Source organism: Passer domesticus, chromosome 11 (genome assembly GCF_036417665.1).
Source record: "Passer domesticus isolate bPasDom1 chromosome 11, bPasDom1.hap1, whole genome shotgun sequence".
NCBI lineage: Eukaryota > Metazoa > Chordata > Aves > Passeriformes > Passeridae > Passer > Passer domesticus.
This window is the reverse complement of record NC_087484.1, coordinates 13,361,917-13,380,942: the sequence shown is the minus strand read 5'-3', so window position 1 is coordinate 13,380,942 and position 19,026 is coordinate 13,361,917. Positions and strand designations below refer to the sequence as shown.

The following is a 19,026-nucleotide window of genomic DNA, read 5'->3' as shown; positions in this document are numbered from 1 at the left end:
TAAAAATATTCCTGAAAGTAGTAAAACATATTGCAGGAAGAAGCCACTTGGCCTCAGGAATCACTGAACACCCATCAGCTGCACCCAAAAGGGCCTTGTTCCAGTGCAGAGTATTCTCACCTTTACTGCTGACAGGTCTAGTAAGTCCAAATCACAAACACTGCAGCCAGTTTCCCGTGTCCAAGCATTGGGAATATAGTTTCCCAAATAATTCAGGTGGATCTGATACAGAAATGAACAGTTTAAATTAATGAAAGATGAGTGCCAAGGATGATCTATACCTTTCAAACAATGCAGGTTAACTCATTTAATCACTTGTAACTAAAGGCAACTGACAGGAAACAAACATTAAAAATAGCAGGTAAAAACTTGACCTTATTCTTTTTGTTGACAAAACAGATTACATATGTACCATGAAGTCTACAAAAATAGTATTTCATAAAAATGACATGCATTTGAGGTGAAAAATAAAAGTATTACACATCAGAATGTAAAAATTATTTGGTAAACATTTCGAGAGATGTACCTAACCAATGCAATTTACTAATCTGCAGATTAGTACAAAGCAGAAGTATCTCATGAATAAAATACTTTAAACAGTTGGGAGTGAATTCTGGGAATTTTTTAATGCTAGTTGATTTACAAACTAGAGAAAACTTTTTGCCTAATATATTATTACCCTTTTGATTCCATCCTGCATTTAAAACAGAAGAATTTAACCACACTAACAAAGTGATGCATAGCAAAAGTTTCCTCTTGGTTTTACATGAAATTAAAACCAAACTGTCACTCACTTTAGTTGGACCATTTCCTTGAATGGTGACTGGTAGGGTGTCATACACTGAATTCCTTGCTCTTACTTTTCCTTCTTCAAATTTCAAAAGGACTTCATCTGCAAATCAACAAAGCAGTAGAGTAAGTTCATAAAAAAGCTAAAATTTCAGATTTTTAAGTCCTTGATGATATAATATACCTTGCTGTTGCTGTCATTGTCAGTATTATTTATTTAGAAGCTTTTGTTCACTTCTGCTAACTAGATCTTGAATTCTAAGCTCCTTATGATAAAAAGGTGACTTCAAACTTCATAGTTTCTCATCAGCAGCTTCAGTATTGCTATTTATAGAGAAATCAGTTATTTCAGATATGATCTGACTACAAAAAAGTTGTTCCAAAATTAAAGGTCAGATGTAAGAAAGGGAGTTTGCACAGATGCACTTTTCCATTTAAATTCATGACAGTTAAATAAAGAAAGTTTTACATTATTTGATATTCAACTTCATATGTATAGTCATTTGCTTGAGAACATCTAAAATGCAATTTTAATTACTAATCTTACGCCTGTAATTAAGTTTTAGAAAGGCAGATAGAAAAATTAACCTTAACTTTATATTTTCTGCCAACTTCATTTATTTAGAACTATTTTCTCCATTTTAAATCAAATATTTTACAATGAGATAATTCAACTAATAATCAACCCAAAAGCCCAGTAACTAATCTGGTGATCAGTTTTACCCATCCAATCACTTCCTTAAAATAATCACATGTTTAAAGAACTACACTCATGGTTAAGCAAAAAAAGAAGTGCTAATAACAGTTAATGAAACAATGTGCCAATCATACACTTACCAACAGCTCCATTTAGGGTCTGGAAAATTGTACATTTGTGGTCCAAAGTAATGTTAATGCGCTCCTGAAATCAAAGAACCAAAGCTGTTGAGGCGTTCTAAAAGCCAATGTTTTTACAGCAACACTGCAATTATACCACAGTGGCAGCAAGGAATCAGGGAAAATGTGTTCTTCAAATTGCTATATTTGTCTGTATTCCCAAGTTGTGCAGTTCTACAGCAATCACTTTTGCATATGCAGAAACTTTAAAGTTGAAGGATAAAGGTCATAACTCTCCACAGGAACTGTAATTTAGCAGTATAAGCCAAAGAAAATTTGTGTATTTAAAAAAAATTAACAAGTCTTTGCCAAGAAACAAAACATACTGTGTTTCAGAGTCACAAAAATATAAAAGTCAAATTTAAGTATCATGTCAGAATAGAAAACACTGGTGGTTTTAAAGCATGTTCCTAATGTTGTACTACTAATCCTACCTTATTTTAAATACCATGTTTTACCATCTTTAAAATGCTGATTCAAGTATGTAACATTCAAAACAGCCTTAAAAACAGATGACGTCCTTTGTTTTGGCCTTCCAAGACTTTCTTACACATTCTACAGCATTGGGCACATTATTACTACATAGAGAATCAGTGGTGATGTACAGTAAGCACCATGGAAGTGTTTTGAACCACAGCGCAGCAGTGCTCTGCACTGATACACAATTTTGGTCTAGAAGACAATCCATTTAGACAACCAATTATGTTACTTCTGACTTGGATGCAGAATCAGCTTTAATGTCTCTACACCCTGTCTCTTCAATTGCATACCTGGCATCTGACTGAACTTGCACATCAGCAACTCAGTCATTAAAGGCTGGAGGGAATTTCCCGTGAGGCGCAGCTGAGGTTTGTCTAGTTTAGAGGAGCAGGCTGAGGGGCCCCTCCGTGCTCCCTTCAGCTTCCTGAGGAGGGGAGGGGGAGAGGGAGGAGCTGAGCTGGTGGGAATGGTTAAAAGGTGCACCAGGGAAGGTTCTGACTGGACATTAGGAAGTGAACAGGGTGGTCAAACCCTGGATCAGTTCCTACAGAGGTTGTCAAACTTCCAGCCTGTCAAGTGCTTAAAAAGCATTTGGGCAATGACCTTAGTAACACACTTGAGCTTTTGATCAGGCCCATACTGGTTAGACAGTCAGACTAGATGATCACTATAGGTCCCTTCCAACAGACATGTTCTATTCTATTTCTGAATCTCTAGCCAAACAGAACTGATTTTCCATTAAGTTATGCCAGAAACAACACGTATATATTTCAAAAACTTTGCATCTGTCTTAAGCATACCAAATTATCAAAATCCTTCTCAAAATTCTTCTGTATCAGCTTCTAAAGTCTTTTTGCATCAGTATATTGTCAGCTTCCCTTATCCCTCTTCTTCCAGCATCAGGGACACACCTCTAACACCTTTCATGCTTTAACGCTGCAATTCAGCAGAGAACTTTGTTAAGTGAGGACACAGAGAGGTCTTCACCCAAAATTTACAATGCAGCTTTATTGAACTTATTTGCACAGAAAGCTAAGGCAGGATCTGAAATGGCAGCAAGCCAAAGTAAAAAACACTGGATCAGCAAGTAGTTCAGTGACACCCTGGCAAAATGCCACATTCTCTCGCCATCAAACTGCCAAGTACATGGGACCCTCATTGAGATAAATGTGTCTGATCATACACCTCAGAGCTGTTATTTCTAACAATGAAGCACAACCTGCCTGGGGCTGAAGACAGCCTGAAATAATATATCAAGTCATGACCCTTTGGGAGCCTGTTCATCATTCCAGCAGTAGGAATCTCAGGAGAACAAACAACTGTCAACATGGGACTCCAGTATAGACAGCATTCCTGAAAAGACAGAGTCTTTTCATCTCTTGGTGTTTTATGAGGAGCTGCGTGTTATTTCAAGCAGAAAGAAAAGAGAAAGCGAGTTACTACCTACCCTTGCCAATGGGTCAACATAGATTTTGGTGTAAAACAGCTGGTCATCATCATTATCCTGCAGATTCCATTGCTGCACAATACGATTTATGGATGGAGCATAACCAATAAATCCTGCAACATCACACACATAGGTTATTTCCATAAAAAACACTACCCTGTCAATGCTGTCCAACAACCAGGGACTTCATTCTGAGTGCTGCCAGTAAAGAAAAAGTATGAAATTTATGAAACTTGGCTCAAAAATCCAATCTTCTTCCTGAGGTATGTAACAGGTCTGTTTCAAAAAGTTAATAATTATTGGCTATTTTTATAGTAATGGTATTTTAAGGAAAAAAATAAATCAGATCTGTCCAGAATGGTTCTGAGAGCACCAAAGCATGATATCAGACTATCACTTTCCCAAGAAGCCTATCTGTGGAAAAAGTTTCCTTTTCATCAATCACTTCTTACTGGCAGAGACTCCTGAATCTAATACTGCCAGGAATACAATGAGAATTCAACTCAAAACCAATATACACCAAAATAAAAAAAAGACAGGACAAATAGGTGAGGGAAAGAAACAGGGACACTCCCAGATCTGCACACTGAAGAAGGGTGCCCCAGAAATGACACACTCAATAGCTTCTACACAGCACAGTGTTTGTATCAGTGCATGCATTAATCAAGTGCAAAATTATTAGCAAAGCTGGCATTTAAAGGAGAATTTCAGAATTCATCTGTCATTGAGATTACAGGGAGTAGCTCCCACTCCTTGTAGAAGGAGCTGTGTAAGCCATGCTGCCAGGCCAGGCTGAGCTGCCAGCACATCCACCCTGTGTGCAGAGATCTCCAGGAACCAGGCAGCCAAGTTTGGGAATTCTGTGACCAGGCTATAAATAGCACATGCTGCCCTGCTGGGCTTGTGCACTGCATTGTTTCTGCAGCAATGGGGTCATCCTTGCACAGCATTACACTGCCACACACAGCTGCTTGCTAGACCCTGACTATATTTATCTGCTTTTTACAAGTTATTGCCAAACACACACTGTGCAAATTTTAATGAAAACTATGCCTGAGCACAGAAGAGGAACAATTCAAGTGGGGAGGGGAGGAAGATGACAGCATATCCAGTCATCAGTTTTGTACTTGGGTAATTGAGGAACAGCTCCACATGCAACAAGTACATAGAACAGAAAACAGAGAAGGGTCATGCTCAAGTTCAAGTGTTTGAGGATCCCACTTGCCTCCTGCGTTCAGGAATCGTTTCCCACTCCGGACAACAGGATACTTGTCAGCCAGCCTTTTATCTGGCCAAATTAGTCCATCTGCTGCAAACACCACTTTGTGATTAGTTTCCTGAAATTTCTTTAGCAGCTCTTCAGGGCCCCCAGCAAAGATAACATCATAGCTTAAAAGGAAAGAAAATACATCCATTAGGTTAATTTCGTTGTAATGTTTCTGTGTTCAAAACAAGTCATTGGACTATTCATATTTAAAAATCAAACAGCCCTTTCATTCTGAAAAATGACTCAATTAAACAATATGTAACCACCATGTAAAAATTCAATACTCCTCTTGGAGAGGAACTTCAATCAGTACTACTTATCCAAAGTAGTTTCTCCTTCTGCTTTTTAGCCTTCCACATTTTGGACATTCTTTTTTCTTCACATTTCGTTTATCTGAATTTCATTTTCCTATTTCAAGCATTTTGCTTATGTCTTTAAGAACAACAATTAAAAATACCAAATTTTAACAGATGAAAAGTAGGACTGAAAGATGACTTAGATGACTTTCACTGGGAAAATCTAGATGATCTTGTTCCTAAACACAACAGCACTGACTCTTCTAAAAAGTCTTATCAGGAATGTACTAAGATCTCAATGAAGTCTAGTTGCCCATAAAGAATGTATTGCATCCTGACAAGGCACAGATTTCTCATTCAACCTCTTTAATGTGCTGAAGACTTAAAAGGTTCAAAGTATCACAATACCTATTTATGAAAAACTTTACCTGCCTTTGAGTCACAATTCCTATTGAGGATAAAGACCTAAAGGTGGCGAGGGGCTCATCGTTGTTAGACACAGCCAAAGGTCAACAGTGTGCCAAACCAGAATGAAACCTGCCTGGTTTGGCCAAGGTCCTGTAGGAATGGAGCACACCAAGCCTGGTGGTTTCTTATGGCTGAGCCAAATCTAAATCAATGCCTGGTGGGCACAGGGGGTTGGGAACACCACCAAGCAAACAAACCAATCCCCCCACCATGGGCAGGGATGCCACACACTAAACCAGCCTGCTCAAAGCCCCATCCAGTCTGGCCTGGAACTCAGAATTAGCCAGGGATTGGGCATCCACAGCTGCTCTGGGTGACCTGTGCCAATGCCTCCCACTTCAAGGTTCACTTTACACAGCATGAAGAATGTCACAGTGAAATTGGAATCACATCACACATTAGTCTCTGGCTGAAGCAGCAAAATATTTTAATGGCAGCATCACAGCCTTGCAGTTTCCTCATCTGAAAACAGGGATATTCTTGCTCTACACACGTACCTTAAAAATTGAAAATCACTAGCCCTGATAACAGGCAAAGTAACAGTAGAGTTACCAAAAACCAAGGTCTAACCTTGACCAAGACTTTTCTTGCAAAGCCTTTTAGCTGGGCTAACTAGGACAGCAGCACCCCACCTGCACTACACAGAATATTTTGCATTGCAATGGATTACCCAGCAATAGTGCCAACAGATCAACCATTACTGACTTATGGTTCTCCTTTACCACAGTTCTGAAATTATTCAAGATGTCATTTCTTCAAAAAGGATTTCATGAAATTGGCCTAAGAGAACTGAACAACAGCTGGCTTACAAATGTAAAAAAATATTTTCACCACAAAGCAAAGTATAAACCCTGGAGAGGAACTGTGTTATGTAGTCTATATAAGTAAGTGGTTTTCTGAAAACTCTGTTATGTTTTTCTGCAACTTTGGCAGAAGAATGCATGACAGAAATTGTACATTTTGGACCTTCCCCAGTTTCACAAAAAAAGCCTGTTTCTGCCCAAATTTACAGGAATACATTTCACTCCCCTTTCCATTCAATTTCTGTAGCCCGACTCAATGCCAGACCAGGCCTGTAGAACACACAAGAAACAGGAGACACATTGAAGACAGACAAAAAGAGATCTGTCTGAGGCTTTAGCTTAATAGCTCATGGCAGGCTGTGCTTCTCCTCCGTGATCAGGGCAGTGCTGCTGCTGCTAGCACTTCCAGCTGCAGGAAGGAACCAAACACCCTGGAACATTGCTTCCAAGGACTGTCATTCTGTGAAAGAAAGCCAAAGTTGAGCAACATGCTGGGCCAGCCACAGGCTCTGCTTGTGAAAGGGATATGCTACTTAGTACAGCACAGTTTATAACCCTAAACCCAGAGCTGAGCTGCTAAACTGCAATGGATATTATGCAGCTCTATTAATCCAGCAGGAACCTACATTTGCCATTAATGGTCAAGGCCCTCTTGTCAAGAGGTGACTTGCTGTCACCACACCTCTGGGCAGGACCTCCACCAGCCTTCCACCCCTTGCTGACACAGATGCTTTATGAGGCTCCCACTTTTCTCTCCATGGAAAGGAAAACTTCTTAACACCTGAAATGCATCATTTGCCTTGGTCACCTGCTCTGTCAGATTACATTCAGCCTAGTCAGACCCCACCTCCTGCAACAAGGGAGGATTCACATCAGGTCTACACCACTAAAGCCATCACAAAATAGGTCCCAAGACTATCCTTGACAGTTTATACTGTTATTAGGGGTGACACAATGACTTACTTTAAACAGGACTTCAAAATTTGACAGGGAAAAAGACTGTATACATATCCAGGAAAAAGCAGGCTTCCCTGGCAAGCAGGAACAGCTCAGATACTCTTTTATTTATTCTTCATAAATCCTTCAATTTAAGTAGAAAGCAAGAAGAAAAAAAAAAAAAGAAAAAGAGAAACCAGAAAGTTTCCACAACCTAATCCCATTTCCTGAAGCTCCCAGATGGCAGATGCTTGGGACTGGAATCCACCCCTCCCTCCCTCTCTTTTGCAGCAGCAAAGCATGCTGGCTGTGCACCCTGCACTCCCAGCAACCCAGGGAAACAGCAGCAGAGACTCAGGTGCTCTAGAACTGACCTTGCAAGTTCTGCATCCACAACTTCAACAATGAGAACTTGCTGCTACTGGAGCTGCAGGGTAAGAGCACAAAATACAAGACAGTGCCTACTAGTGACTAGCAAGGTCACAAAACAGACACAAAACTGTTTTGTCACTTAGACTGTGTCCCCACCAGGGCCACACCTTAGCCATTTTGAGATACATAGAAAATATAATTATCCCTTAGTTTCTGATGAACATTTAAATAAATACAACAAAACAAACAACAAACTGAGAGGCTTCAAGATACAAAGAGATGTGTGTGAGAGTTCTGGATGAACAGTCACAGCACCAACCAATTTATCCAGTCTACATTGGCCATTAGCCAGTTCAATCTAAAATGGTCCAAAATAAACCAGAAGTTGGCTGGAGAAAAAAACAAGCCTAATTTAAATAGTGTTCCATCTGCAGGCATTTTGCTATCTACACATAGGCACAAGCTGTCCACAGAAGAAGCTCAAACTATTTCCAGAATTCTGAGCCATAGAAAAAACTGCTGGGGAAAAAAAAAACCAAACCAAGAAACTAAGTTTGTTAAGTAAACAGCTCCCTAAAAATTACTTTCCTAGTTACAGTAAGCAAACCAGACATTTCCTTTCCCCACCCCCAAGATTAATATTCCAAATGCTTCACAATGAATATAATAAAAAACACTTGAAGAAGAAAGGAAGTTCATGACATTTGTCTTTTCCAAACTTACTGCTACATTGATCCGCGTTTAAATTGCAAACCAGGATTTCTGGAAATGCAAAAGCTCATTAGAATTAAAATATAATGCTAGAATCAGCAGACTGGTTTTTTCTCTCCTGTCTGGAATCAGTTCCACCAGCTTTAAACAAATATGTACTTGGGATTTCGGACTTCTGGAACTTGGGAGGCCTTAAATCCTGTGATTTTTCATGGGAAGAAAGATTATGGCTTTTGCACTTGGACACACATGGTCCTCTGTACTCTCTCACCCATGCCAGCAGACAGCCTGCCCCTCCAGAGAGCAAATTATGATGGAAAAAAATTTGAGCTAGACCTCTGTACAAATGTGATAATAAATTTGTATATTTTACCACATAAGAAGAAATAGTGATGAATTAGGATAATAAATTCAGAAACAAAGAAATTCAATGTAAGTAGAAAACATTTGGGAAATGTTTGTTTTATCTGAGCTTTAGCACAGAACAAAATTTTTGAAATTAACCTTTGAAAGTTTCAGTTCTTGTATGATTAGCAGGACAACACTATGAACAAACAATATATTTACTTTTAGAAAGATTATTTTTCCATTTAGCAAATACAGAATTGAACAAGTCAATTAAAAAAAATCAAAAACTTGATATGTATCTCCAAACTAGGTAACTTTTACAGACCTAAGCAAGCATAAAAAACATTCAGCATAATAAGCATCCCTTATTATGCTTATTTATAAATTAGTGACAATTTTTTGCTTTCTAGGTACTTTTTATTTATCACAAGAGGTAAAATTGGAACAGAAAATTAAGCAACATATTTGAATTTACTACCAGTTTAACAGGCCACTCCAGCTTTCCCAAAGTGTTAACTTATGCAAAACAAATTAACTTTCCCTAAATTGTCAGTGTCTAGCCACTTTGCCTTGTGATGATCCAAATGCTACCAAGCTCCTGCCTTGAAAAAGTTCCCCTAAGTTTCTTCAATAAGTTTTAAATAAATAAAGCAGGTTAAAAGCTGAAAGAGTATTCTGGAGCAGACACTCCAGCATGACGTGGTAACAGCAGCATGGGTGAACTCATCCATGGATCTCTCCAAGCTCACACTCAGCTACCCCTCTCCAAGGCTGCCTGTCAGCCACTGGAGCTTCCTGTCCCTGATCCCAGACCTGGTCCCACGCCTTCCCTGCAGTGAGGATTTCAGAGCTGTGACCCTGCTCTGGTTAACACGAGTGTGGAAGAGCCTGGTGTCTGCTGCAAGCTGGATTCTGAGCTACTCTGATCATGCTGCTGGCACAGGAGGAAAATAAGAGGAAGAGAAAAGGAAGAGGGAAGCAGTAGAGAAAGTGTTTTGAATACATTTGAGCTCTGTGCTCTCTGTGACAGGAGAAGCCTATCTGGCCTGCAGGGAGGATGTTCAAGCATAGCTGTGCTGTGAGCTACAATCTGGCACCTGCAGCAGCAATGTCTCTCTGTGCTTCCATCACACAGAGAGCACAGGCATCAGGCTACATCTGACACCAAGACTCTTGTTTCAGCTCTCTAACACATTCTCCTGTTAAATGCTTTCCTCAGGGAGCCATTTTCCAGCTTCCTCCATATCACTGTTTGTTACTTCGTGGAACAAGGTTATGCCTCTGGTCCCTGCTGGACATTTTATTTCTGGAGCTGCTTTTGCTCCCCCTCCCATCCACACTCCCAGCCTGCAGCCACATCCTGCTCTCACTGCAGCTGAACAGGGTGAGGACAAATGCTTGCCTAAAAGCCTCTCAGCTCCCAGCAACATTTTTTTACCCTCTCGAGGCAGCAGAACTATGAACCGCTCTTACATCTGTAAATCTGTTAAAAAGTAACAACTGCTCCAAAAGCAATCCACTATTTTTATGAATGAAGAAAGAAAGACGCCAACTCTCTCAAAATAAAACAGTGAAGAACAAAAGCATCAGGCAACTTTCAGCATGTCACAACAGCTACTTTTGCATATCTACCCAAATTAAAACAAAGACAAGGAGCCAGGTTTGCTCACCATTCCACAAACAGTACAACCAAGTCCTCTTGGTCAGCATAGCTTTCAATGCCCTCTTTCAGCAGTCGAACTTTCTGCCCTCCACCAATAGAGTTGGGCTGGTCACCACCTTTCCATTCTTCACCTTTTCCAAGAACCTGGAATAAAAGGGCAAAAAAAGCACTTTTTGCTAGTACCCAAACCCATAAGGCTTTTTCAAAGCAGACCCTTATTGAAAACAGATGCTAAAGCAGAAGTAACACATTAAAGCATAGCAAGCCAGCACTTCCAGCACCGTCGGTTTCCATGTCTGAAGCAACATTCAGCACAATGACATCACTGCAAAAACATGAGAGAGACATTTCTTAACCAAATAAGAATCAAGCAATTGCCTGCTACTGCCATTTATTCAAATGTGTCTCCTTCAGGAAAAAAGAAAAAAAAGAAAAAAAAAAAGCCAAGGATTGTTTCAAAATCTGTATTAGAAAAACATTCTGAATGAGACTTTAAAAATTCAATAATATCCCTTTAGGAACAGGAGGCACAAAAGACCTTGGTGGATCAAGGTATAACTAATTCGAATTGCAAGTTTTTTGTACGAAAAGGAAAGGATAGGTTTCCCAGTACACAGCTCACTGCTAAAACTGAGTTAAACATAAAACTCCTCCCCAGCCAAGCACTATAGCAGATTACATGCCAAAAAAAAAGAAAGGAAAAAAAAAAAGCTCTATGTGTTTTGAACATAAGGTTTTTGGAACATATAAAGGCTGGAAGAACTACACTGCATGATGCTTTGGACAAATCTGCAAAGCAGGAAGACATATCCAGAGCTCAGGCTGCTCAGGTGCTCTAGTACAACTCTGTCATATTAAGAAAGGCTCTCTCAGTCCTCTAAATTCAGTGATAAAAGTCAAAGACACAAATAATTTCCTATTTATAGTGCAAGCACTGTGGTAAGTAAGAAGAAAAATTTCATAACAGCATCTGAATATCTGAATTCCTGGATTTTCTCTTGGCAAAACCAATTTGTGGGGAAAGTTTAGAAGGTTAGTGCCCTCCCTTTTTCCCAAGGTCATGCAGAGGCCGACCTAAGTACGTGACATACAGAGGCATGGAGCAAGGCAGAAAAGGCTGGAAAGAATGATAGAAACACATTGTCCTCTCAGAAATTACAGGCTCCTGGGATACACAGAGAAATTTTCAGTTGTGAGCCTCCCTCTGTCCTTGCAGCAGTGCTTCAGCCTTGCTTAAGAAAAAAGATCCAAAGCCTTGAGTGCAGTACAGCTCCCAGAAGTGTTTATACAAACAAAATCGGCCACACTGAAAAACAAGGCTCTGAGATAAAACGTGCCAGAGCCTGTGAGTGAGGAGGATGCTGACCATGATAGCTACAAACAGCTCCTAAGGCAGTGGCAGCACCTCCCTGCCACGGTGGTTCAGAGGGACACCAGCAGGTAAGCAACAGGGAGAGCAGCAAGTGCCCTTCCTGCCCCCCAGCTCTGCTGTTGTTTCTCTCTGTCCCAGCACACAATGAAGCTAAGGCAAGGTCAGCTACCATTTACTGGTTGTTTTACAGCATGGACAGCACAAATCTTTGTTACAAAACACACAATACCTTTACTGTGTAGTTGAAATGCTTTGCAGTTCGCATGAAACGGTGAAAGCCATCGGTTTCTTTAGTTGCTACAGTAAAGACTAGAAGTTTATCTGAGGAAGAAAAGAAAAGAACATATATTAATATGCTTTCAGGGCACAGTTTTGACAAAATGCAATGAACAACAGCACTAACTCAGGGGACTCTACAACTTTCTGCATCTCATTCAAAGAGAGGAAGCAAATATGCTGCCACAGAATAGGTGTGAGATATTACCAAACAACAACTGCTATGGCCAAGGTGCTGCATTTAAAATTATCCTCGGGAAGACAAAGCAAATAAGTCTATCTACTCTGTAAACAACTAGTTCAAGGCACAAAACCAAAGTGTGATTACCGGACAAGAAGAAATCTTCAAAACAAAAAAAAATTTACTACTTTTCAGTCTGAGCTAATCCTGTTACCTCTTACCACAGGACTGAGTGGTGGTAAGAGAACTTCACCCAACCCCAGTAGCTCCCCTGAAAGCCACCAGTGCATACTCTTCATGAAAATAAGTCAAAAAAACCCAACCAATGAAACCAATCCCCCAACAAACAGTGTTTAATGCTTTTAAGTCCTTGGGCAGAGACAAAAGAGCAAGGAGTTTGCTTGGTTGGTTTTTTTATTCAGAGCATAGGTACATTACAGCACCACTAATTTTGCCCTCTTATTGCACACAGGCAAGTGACCATGCAACCAATTTCCTCCTCACATTCCAGAGCTTTTAACACAGTTCAAATGGGATCATGAATTTCCACTAAATAGCTTCCCAATTAAACTACTGAACAACATTTAGAACCCTATGTAATATGTTGTATAATGAAACTAAATAATTTGAAGCTATGAGAAGGTTTTATCCCTATCTAAAGTCAAGTATTTAATCAAACCGGTCTGGATGTCAGAGTACAGTGCAGTTTCCCCAATTCAGGCCCAGCTCAAGCAATAGCTGTGCTCTAACCAGAGCCCATGAGATCAATCTTTACAATAAAATAAAATTAATCACCTATGATGAGTATTCCAGACAGAGTGCCTGTTACTGCATTACTTGCCAAAAAAACATCTTCTGGATTTACCTTCCTCGATCCAGTAACATGTGCAAGAAGTGTCTGCTATGGAAAACATTCCTATTAACTCTTCAGCCTCATCCACCACCACAGGTTTAGCAGCCCTCAGACATCCAGGACATCATCCTGAGTGTATTCAAACCACTGACCACTTCCCATTTTGTTTTATGTGACACCAGCAAAAGTTAACACAAAAGATGATGACCCAGTTCCCACGCTGTAGAAGAAATGCACCTTGCAACTCACTCATGCAATGCTCTGCAGCCAATACTTCAAGTGTATTGACTCAGGCAGAAATACCTGTCAGCATGCATACATAGTTTGTAGAGCAGCATAAATGAAATTTATGTTCTAATGAAATTCAAGTCTGTCTGAAGTACAGTGGACAAACTCTGCACCAGTCTCAGGTGGCACTCATGTTTCCACTGAAATACAGGTCAGATTCAGCCCTGGTCACCTCCAGAGCATCCTGCCAGGTCTGACAGTGGTCTGGCTGCTCCATCCTCACCAGCAGCTCCACTGGTAGAGCAGGGATAGAGACAAGCCCATGTGACACTTTCTCTGCTCTTGCTACTGGTCTCAGTTTAAGGGTGTTCTTGGCTCAGGTGGTGTTTCTGCAAATTGCAGAACACTTGATCTGCTTTGTGACCTTGCTGTTCCCCAGACACTCCTTGAACAGGTAAAACCTTTAAGCAGTGACAGCACCCTGTGCCCAGTACCTACACCACCAAAACCAACCTGTGCCTTGAGCAATTTTATCTGACACTGCCCAAGTTCCTCCGCTACAGATGACATCTCTACCTGCCCTCCCCACTACACACAATTTTGTGGATTTCTCTCACATCCTCCTATTGCCTTTTTTTTTTTTTTTTTTTCCCCTTGGGTGGGGAGGTCTGGGAGGCATGTCTGTGAACAGTGGGGCAAGACACAATCCTTTTCCTCAAAAGTCCTAGAGACAATTTTAACTGCTGGCTCAACCAAACCAGACTGACACTCCGCCAACACAATATGCAACAAAGAAGAAACTGGAAATATTGTAAATTCTTCCATCAACTCAACTTGAACATCCAAAATTTTGGAAAGCCAGATTTGGAAGATAATTTGCTCCACCTTTTTTCCCCCTTAAGTGCTAGTAGACTTTTACAGTAAAGAATCAGAAGAAAATCCTCCAAATACATCTCAAAAGGACAGGAGGACCTCACAATGCAATGAGTTCACATGGATGCACAAAGAGACAGAAACAGAGAAATAATGGCTCAATACCTTCCAAACAGTTCATTACAAAGATCATGCAATTTCAAGTAATTCTACTGAAATCACCACAAAAATAATAAATACCATTGTATCTTAGACTGTGACTAAAACAGAACTGAAGGCAGAGGAGGGTTTTCCTCTATGAAGGAAATTAAGACTACTTTTTGTTCAAGCACTACATTTTCAAGTTACAGGGAACTGGAAAAATCTGATCATACCAGAATTGCATCATCAAGCCAACTGGATTATGAAAAGTTTCCTAGGTGACCAAATCACTGACTATAACCATGGAATTTGGTTTGAAGAAGGCATATTTCACACCTACACATTGCTAGGAAATGCTAACAGCAAAGATCTCAGAAATCTGTACTTGACAACATGATGTAAATGACAGAATGTGGGCTGCATCAGATTCCTTCCACAGTTACTAAGTCAAAGAAAGTTTAAACTAACATACAAGTACAGTTTGGCAAGCAAAAAATAATCTACTGTTCTTTATGGGATATTGTTACTCACTCTTAATGGAATACACATTATTCATGTATTTGAAGATTCACTATGGAGTCTGGTATGTTACTTGACTTTTGTGGAACAGGAGGAAAGAGAATAATGTGCCAAATCATAAGGGATTTCAACCTGAACTACACAAAATGAAGAAAGCTGAGAAGGCAAATAATACAGTTTATACTGATATGAAATGGTGAAAGAGCCTGTAGTGCACCAACAGACAATGAAGCAATCTAAATAGGCTGGATTGCTAGACCGGGGTTTGCAAACAGCCACAGAACAAAAGAAGGCTATTTTAAAGGTACTATTTACATGGGAGATGTTTTCTTTTTAACACGTTTACCCATGGTCTTGTTATTTTTTAATTAGACTTGAAGAAGTTGAAGAGGCTTTATTTTATGTCTTTGTTGCACCACTGACTTTTAAGTGCGGGTGGTACTTAAATAACTTTTTAAAGTGCAGCAGAACTGTAATTATAGCATTTGAAGTCCCCTTAGAATTAGTGCTTCTTTCTAGATTACTTAATGGGGCCTCTTTTGTTTTGGTTTGTTTGGTTTTTGTGGTGGTTTGGTTTTTTTTTAAGCTGTGTCTGACCAAAGAGCAGAGAAACATGTTTTTATTCTATATATGGTATAAATAGAGAGACAATGGAAACTGCAGTAAATGATAGTTACCTTGGCACATTATGGAAGATATTATTAACCAAATGAGGAAAGCAGAACCATTCTCCTCCAGCTAATACAAATATTAACCTAGTTCCTGTAGGTTGCTGTGATTATATTTAAATGTGACAACTTGAACAGTTTCACTGGCAGATTTCCACTAAATGTAGCATGGGAGATGTTTGTTTCTTCCAGTGGAAGTGAGTGAAGAGAATGCTTCTGACCACTAAATGCCTCTGCTAGTTTCTTTTCAACTTCATTCACTTTGAAAAAATCCACTCCTTGCTTACTACATGTAGGTACAACAATTTCTTGGAACACTTATACCAGTTGTGCATAGCAACATGGATACAAAGTGACTTTCATGATCTCACAGGAGTGTCAATTGAAGCACAACATTCCCAAGGCAGTAAGTTTATCCAAGTGTCATTTCCATTTCAGGATGCGCTCAGCTGTTTCAGCTGCTGCCACCCACAGAGTCCCTGGGCACAGAGCAGGTTTGGCCCAGGATGCCCGGTGGGTGCAGAGGTTCAGGGCTGCACCAGAGCCCTCCCTGCACAGAGAGGCTGAGTGAGAGCCCCAGCAGCATCCCTGAGGACCCAGGCACAGCAGTGGAAGGATGTCTGCAATTACTCAGACCCCAAGCTGCCACTGCAGCCCGGTACTCCCCAGTGAGAGCACTGCAAAATCCCCACAAGGAATTCCAGCTGCAGCTAGACACCATTCCTGCTTCAGCATCCCCTGCCTTCCATCGAGGTGTGCACCCCCAGGAGCTCTGCTGTGTGACCTTACAGACTTCAGCTCTGCAGTTCAGCCCTGACTATCCACCCCACACAGGGACAAATACAATCTTGGGAGTGTCTTCCAACAGGAACAGCATCCTCAAAGTGCAAACTCCCATGAGACCAAGAACACAGCAGGTGGTCCCCCTGCTTCCCACTCACAGGGTGCTGAGATGCCACAGTGGGTTTGGGCTGGCAGCTCCCCCACACACAGCCTGCCAGAGGCACCTTGGCACTCGCCCAGGGGATTGCTGAGCTTGGCATTTATTTCCACAAGTCAGTTTGTATAAAAAGGAAATGTAAACCCTATGCTGAAGTTCAACAGGAAGGCATGAAAAAAAATCTCCCAGGAGCTCCATGCCAGGTATGTGTTCGGTTACTAGGACGAAATTGTGTCAGACAGATTTCCGATAGTTACACCCACAAAACAGCTGCTCTGTTTTGAATACAAGCCCGAGAGGGCATGAGTTTAGCCAAGAAAAGTATATCCAGTGACTAACAGAATTCATTTTTACATGCAAATTAGAAATCCTCTAGCACACAAGTTGTGAAAGACAACAACACTGCACACAGAGGACATGCAGCGCGTTAGGAAATCCAGTGAAAGTTTATCAAAACAACTCACACTTCTAGTCTTTTTTGCTGCTACCTTCAGGGACCTGACTGCATGATAAATATTTATTTCCAGAAAGAAGATCAATAAACCAGAGACTTTATCTTCAGTGAATTGCCTGGCAAGGTCTAAGCCAGGAACTGCTGTGGCAGGACTGCTTTAAGCAGCGGTGACCTTTCTCAGTGTATCCTGGCAAAGAAGCATGCAAAGAACTACAGTCATTCCTCACACACCCACATGGTTCTTATTTATCTTGAATGAACACTCTCAGAGATTACTACATAATTTCTACCAGGGGTTGTGGGCACTGGTATAGTAGCTTCAGAGCAGCCAAAACTGAGGATATTGCTCACAGCCACAAGGAAGCTGACATTTAGTTCTTGGATTCGAGTACTACAGACTTCTCTGGAGTAGAAGTGAGCTGGAAGATCAAAGGACATCTGTTCATGGTACCACATTATGACATTAAAATCTATCTCTATCTTTAAAACCAGTGGCTTATAATGGTAAACAAATGATGTGTGGTACTTGTAATACATTTTTATCCATATTCTACATAGAACAGCTTACTTTCCTGTTTGCAGATTACATCCCACCCTGAGCTGCCCAACACAGGAATGACTGCTCATTTAATGGAAAGATTGATACCCTAAGTCAGTTATTACAACATGCAAAATAAATCAACAGCAAGCTAATAAATGAGTTGCTAGATATCACAGAAAAAGCTTGGAAACTGGAAGGATACTAGGAACACTTCTGTGGATTTAAGGAAAAAAAAAAAAACCCACACAAAAAGGAAAAGAAAGGTCTGGTAGTACTAAAGCATGGGCCAAACAAATACCTGGAAAAAGCACATGGATGCATCCAAGCTCATTGACAAAGCTGTGTAATTATCTACTATGTCTCCTGAATCTCTGGTAATGTGGGAAACCAACAGGATAAAATTTCCCAAAAAACAAACAAAAAAAGAAATAGAAAGAAAAAGGAAGGAAAAAAACCCAGACAAACTCCAAGCAAAGCACAGATTGATTCAGCATGCCTTGACACCTCACAGAAGCCTGCTTCTCTGTCATTGGAGAAATGCACTAAAGCTCAACACAACTGAAAAACTGTTTTCAGCATGGATTCCAATTGTTGAAATTTAAGAGCACAAAACGCAATTTTTCCACATGCTTTCATGGCAAGCTGAAGCTCTGCAGATAGCTAGAGAATCACCAGTGGTGCCAACAGCAACTTCCCTATTTATATGGACTCAGACTGTCTGCTCAAAATCCCAAGAACGCTTAAGACAGCTAAAATACCATAGAACACTTTCAAAATCCAGGTCTTTTAGCACAACACAATCCTACACTTATCACTGACAAAGGCAATATAAGACTTTAGAAAAAGGAATTTGGATTTTCCACTATGAATAGGAGTTATTGCCTAAACTTAAGATTCTGTGTCAAAATATTTGAAAATCCACATACTCTGAGAAGATGTCAAACAGCTGGAGATGGGGAAAACCCATCATATACAATGTAACCATGATTATAAGTTATACCTACAGACATATGCTTGGTAACTGTAATCCAGCAGCAAAGATCTTGAGTACACAATGAGAAAAACACAAACTATATCTGTGTATATATATATATATATGTATAGAGGTCTAGTGAGAGTTTATGACTTACACATGATCAAATAAAGTAGTAAGCCAACAGAAGAGTTTCTGGTCAAATAAAACTTTTGGCATAAAGAGAGAAAAGACAGAGCCATCCGACAGCTGTTTATTTTCCCCCCTAGGATTCTTCAGAAACACAACAATGTGCTGAAATAGCAAACATGGTCATCTTCTTTTCTCAGGAAATAAATGTGCATTACACTGCAGGAGGGGGAAAGATGACTGGGGCATAAAACAATACTACTTCATACTTGGGAGTCCTGAAGTTTTTTTTAATCTGATCTTCATACAATGCAGTCATCTTCTGCTCTGCACAGAACACTGCTGCATGCCTCCACTCATCGCACACTTCACTGCTGCCCCAAGAGGCAGACTGCCTTCAAAGTCCCACTAACCACAGCCAT

General features: G+C 40.3%; 1 protein-coding gene across 3 annotated transcripts in view; it reads right to left on the bottom strand.

Annotated features, from left to right (window-relative positions):
* PLOD2 (procollagen-lysine,2-oxoglutarate 5-dioxygenase 2) overlaps nucleotides 1-19,026 on the bottom strand; it is a 47,175-nt gene that overhangs the window by 19,965 nt on the left and 8,184 nt on the right. For all 3 annotated transcript variants that reach the window (XM_064385797.1, XM_064385798.1, XM_064385796.1), the window contains exons 2-8: nucleotides 12,058-12,149; nucleotides 10,464-10,600; nucleotides 4,818-4,981; nucleotides 3,593-3,705; nucleotides 1,627-1,690; nucleotides 795-892; nucleotides 121-222 (exon numbers count right to left, since the gene is read on the bottom strand). In XM_064385797.1, coding sequence (XP_064241867.1) covers nucleotides 121-222; nucleotides 795-892; nucleotides 1,627-1,690; nucleotides 3,593-3,705; nucleotides 4,818-4,981; nucleotides 10,464-10,600; nucleotides 12,058-12,149 — 770 coding nt within the window. The remainder of the gene's footprint in view (nucleotides 1-120; nucleotides 223-794; nucleotides 893-1,626; nucleotides 1,691-3,592; nucleotides 3,706-4,817; nucleotides 4,982-10,463; nucleotides 10,601-12,057; nucleotides 12,150-19,026) is intronic.